At 35.6% G+C, this 4,912-nt stretch overlaps 1 protein-coding gene across 1 annotated transcript; it reads left to right on the forward strand.

Annotated features, from left to right (window-relative positions):
* Positions 1-216: 216 nt before the first annotated feature.
* LOC110456893 (beta,beta-carotene 15,15'-dioxygenase-like) lies at positions 217-4,337 on the forward strand. The gene is made up of 2 exons (XM_021507932.1): positions 217-435; positions 2,361-4,337. The coding sequence occupies exons 1-2, from the start codon at positions 253-255 to the stop codon at positions 3,756-3,758; spliced, it is 1,581 nt and encodes a 526-aa protein (XP_021363607.1). The 5' UTR covers positions 217-252; the 3' UTR covers positions 3,759-4,337.
* Positions 4,338-4,912: the final 575 nt, after the last annotated feature.

Below are 4,912 nucleotides of genomic sequence, written 5' to 3' on the forward strand. Positions count from 1 at the left end.
GAAATATGAACAGCATCTAATGACCTATGATTAACCCCTCTCTGATTACCTCAGTGCAATCACCTTAACGATTACACTACTGATATACACGTTACATAACTATTTTTTACAGATGAACACAGGAGGTCAATGTATGAAATCGGTGACTAGCTGGAAATAGGACAAGGCTCTTGGTGACGTAGAAGATAAAGTGCATAAATAAGCCGAAATCCACGACGCAGTGCGGATACTGAATGTGACTCTACCGTTACCATGACGATATCTGAAGGATTTCTTGGAGTGTTGGCCTGTGCCCTCCTCCTCCTCTTCGTTAGCGTTGCCGGGGATGATGGAGCAGAGGGTTTTGAGACGTGGTTTACTACCAACAAAGATGAAATGGAAAACACTCCAATATATTTTGATAACCCACTTCCTAAATGGCTGAAAGGAACACTGGTGAGGATTTGTATCATTATTTGACAATACATATTTCTATATGACAAATACAAATGTCATTATTTTTGTATTAGTTTTGACGATATAGCTGGGGTTTATTTTCGAGTGTCTTTTTTCACGGTATTTTTCAACGATGAAAGGTTTTTGATAATTTTTTAAGACGATATATCCGCGATGTCACTGTTTTTTTCTGTTTTATTTTTGGACGATGCCACTGTTTTTGTACCATTTTAAGGATGCCAGTTTTTTTGTTATATTTTTGGAAGATATCACTGTTTTTGTAATATTATGAACGATGCTTGGGTTTGTATTATATTTTTGGACTATGCCAATGTTTTTGATATAATTTTCGACAAGGACACTGATACTGATATATTTTTGAACAATGCAGCTGATTTTGCAATAATTTCAACGATGTCAGGATTTGTATTATATTTTTTGACAATGTCACTGTTTTGATATAATTTTCGACGACGCCACTGTTTTTGTATTATTTTTTATTTTAACGATGCCAGTTTTTTTGTTTTAGTTTTGGACGATGCCACTGTTTCTTGTAATATTTTTGGACGATACCACTGTTTTTGTTATAGTTTTGGACGATGTCACTGTTTTTTGTAATATTTTTGGAGGATACCACTGTTTTTTAATAGTTTTGGACGACGCCACTGTTTTTTTTAATATTTTTTGAAGATACAACTGTTTTTTGTAATCTTTTTGGACGATACCACTGTTTTTGTATAGTTTTAGACGATGCCACTGTTTTTATATAGTTTTGGACGATACCACTGTTTTTGTAATCTTTTGAGCGATGTCACTGTTTTTGTATAGTTTTGGACGATGCCACTGTTTTTGTATAGTTTTGGATGATACCACTGTTTTTGTAATATTTTGGACGATACCACTGTTTTTGTAATAGTCTTGGACGATACCACTGTTTTTGTTATAGTTTTGGACGATACCACTGTTTTTTGTAATATTTTGGACGATACCACTGTTTTTGTAATATTTTTGACCATAACACTGTTTTTGTTATAGGTTTGGACGATTCCACTGTTTTTGTAATATTTTGGACGATACCACTGTTTTTTAATAGTTTTGGACGATACCACTGTTTTTGTTATAGTTTTTGACGATACCACTGTTTTTGTAATAGTTTTGGACGATAACACTGTTTTTGTTATAGTTTTGGACGATACCACTGTTTTTGTAATATTTTTGGACGATAACACTGTTTTTTAATAGTTTTGGACGATACCACTGTTTTTGTAATAGTTTTGGACGATACCACTATTTTTGTAATGGTTTTGGACGATACCACTGTTTTTGTTATATTTTTGGACGATACCACTGTTTTTGTAATATTTTTGGACGATACCACTGTTTTTTGTAATAGTTTTTGACGATACCACTGTTTTTTAATAGTTTTGGACGATACCACTGTTTTTGTAATATTTTGAGCGATGCCAGAAGTTTTATTAACACTTATATTAATATATATTTAGACAATATCACTGTTTTTGTTGTGTTTCAGGAAACTGTTAATTTCTTAGGTTTTTGATTATAGTTTTACTACATTATGACTCATTATTCTTTTATTTACTAAACAGGTACAGAGTAGGAAGTTTGGTCGTCGTGTATTGATATGTAAAATGTGTCCGTTAGACCATTTTTGCTAAAATTTTGAAAAGTATGATTGTTTCCACTCTTTTTATCACTGTCATTATGTTTAAAGTAAAAGAAGCATATTTTCTAAAAATGTTACATTTTATGATTAAAACAATAATAATTTTTCTTAACTTTTGCAGTCGCTTTAATTTGCATTTTTTTCGTTTCAAGATTGACATTTTTTGCTAGTTGGTATCAGATTAACAATTGTAATTATATCGTAGTAACCCTGGTAACACATATATATCCTTTCTTAACAGATCAGGAACGGACCTGGTCAGTTTGAGATGGGGCAGAGGAAGTTTCTCAACGCAATAGACGGGTATGCTAAACTTTCTAGCTGGGCTTTCCCTGGGAATGGCTCTGCATATTTTTCAACCAAATTTATCAGATCAAAGTCCTATGTAAATGCAGTATCAAAAGATGACATCTTGCCATTCCTTTCGTTTGATGCAGTAGACCCGCCATTTAACGATTTTCAAAAACTGGAATCTGTTCTAAATGAGCTTGACAACATGAATGTGAATGTATATAAGTTCCTGGACCAGGGTAAACCCGTGTTCGCAGCATTGTCAGACACTTGGAAGTTGTACGAAGTCAATGAGTCTCTTACTACGTTAAAGTCAGTGAACGTACCACATCCGGAAAAGGTACCAGCCGAAAATGTGGGGTTCATAACGTCCATGTCATGTGCACATCCTGTAAACGAGTACGGTTCATCAGACACGTATTTTAATTTTTACACAAGTTTAAGTTTAACCCCCGGAGTAAAACACAGATTAACTCTTGTCCGGATAAAATCGATGGTCGATCGACAAGTTATAGCAGAATGGGAGACGGATAAAGCAGCGTATATGCATTCATTCTCTGTTACGCCGAATTACGTCATCTTTTTCGTCGCGCCCTATTACATTAATATTGAAGAACTTCTAATGCATGCATCCGTAAAAGACGGGCTGGATTGGTTTTCTAAAGAAAATACATCCGTATATATCGTAAATATAAAAACAGGCCAAATCCATGATATGGCTATCCCGAATATGATGGCGCTACATCATATCAACGCATTTGAATTTCCAGACGGTAGGATTGTCGTGGACGTAGCAGCCCATAGAGACCCATTCTTTTCAACTGCCTTCAAGATGTCGACTATTCATAACGCCACGGCACGCGCAAGTATCAAAACGACAAACTTAGTAAAAAGGTTCATTTTTGATATTGAAAGAAACCGATATACGGAACAAACGTTCAAAGATTCTGACAAGTATCAATGTGCGTCGAAGCTGGAGGTACCGACAGTTAACGAGAACTACCGATCTAAGCCGTACTGTTTTGTCTACGGGGGAGTGTACAATTATGACGGAAAGGACTTTGCTCATATTCCTCTCGTGAAAAAAGACCTTTGCAGTCAACAGGGAGACAAAGCACTTTACATTCCTAACCACTATCCTACAGAGGCCTGGTTCATACCTCTACCGCCAGAGGTCGCTAAGACAGAGGACGACGGTTATCTGATATCTTCATTCCTTGACGGAACAACGAAGCAGAGCTATGTTGCAATCATTGACCCTAAAAACATGACAATCACCCATAAGGCCATGCTTCCAACGGTTGTTCCGTTTACCATTCATGGACGCTTCTTTCAAGATAGTGTATGAAACATCTTTAGTATATACATACATGTACATTCAATTACTGCAAAAATGGACATTTTCGCGGTGTTGAAATGCATGCATGTTCTTCGTTAAGGAAATTAGCGATTAATTAAGTTTTATATAGATATATAAAATATATATATATCTAAGACCTAATGCACTAGCAACCATTTAAACACAACGGTGAGTTTACAGAGTTACAACGCGAACATTTCCAGACGGGAGAATGCCTTCTTTTACGGTACATTTAGGATGAGTGATTTTTTGTTCTACATCAGGAATATGATTTAACAATGATTTGTTTTATCAGTTTTAACTACTGAGACTGTTGGCAAGTCACGAGGATAAAAACAAATATGTAGTGAACAAAAACGTGGGTCTAAAGTACAGTCGAACCTCGTTATCTCGAAGTCGACGGGATCGTTGGGAAACTTCGAGTTATCCGAGTATTCGAGTTAAGCGAGTTCCTATGTTTGGCATAAAGCTTGGTAAAGTGTTTGGTCCAATATGAGGCTATATATGTCATTGATTTCTCTGACAATCAACGTATTTAAACAGTCGATAAATGACAAAAAGATAACTATAAAATTAAAAATAACTTATTCATAATCATATTCATTAATTAATTAATGTTACAATAAACACACATGCTGTCTCCGACCTCGTGCTATGCTGATAGAAATTTCAATGCGGAAATGAAAGTGCGCAAGTCTTTATACAAATCACTGTATTGGAGCGTACACGCTGGATTGCTCAGTTGATTTCGACATTCCGAAATGGGTATGAGTTAATCAGGAAACATATCCATATCTCATATAACTCTCAGATAAGAAAAGGTCATCCGCAGTCATTGTGTCTCCATATCTAGTGAGGATAAGGTTATCCGCAGTTCATCTACCTTAGCAGGCTACAGGATACACATTAGGAGATTAGAGAGCATGGGTCACTTGTATTTGAACAGCTGTCACATCAGTCAAGGGATTTCAGAAACTGATATGCAAATGATGTGCAGATGGTGTTGCAACACATTTGGGAAATGTACTCGTACTACAGTATGTAAGGTTGACTATTTACATTTCTACCGAACTTGGACTCTATATACTTACTACACATTTTAAAGGTTATTTTCAATGAACTTTTCAGTTGGCGTATGAAAA

The sequence above is a fragment of the Mizuhopecten yessoensis genome, unplaced genomic scaffold (genome assembly GCF_002113885.1).
Source record: "Mizuhopecten yessoensis strain PY_sf001 unplaced genomic scaffold, ASM211388v2 scaffold8937, whole genome shotgun sequence".
NCBI lineage: Eukaryota > Metazoa > Mollusca > Bivalvia > Pectinida > Pectinidae > Mizuhopecten > Mizuhopecten yessoensis.

Coding starts and splice junctions, on each gene's coding strand:
- LOC110456893 (XM_021507932.1), top strand. CDS start 253: ATGACGATATCTGAAGGATTTCTTGGAGTGTTGGCCTGTGCCCTCCTC. Junction 436..2,360: donor AATGGCTGAAAGGAACACTG/GTGAGGATTTGT, acceptor CTTTCTTAACAG/ATCAGGAACGGACCTGGTCA.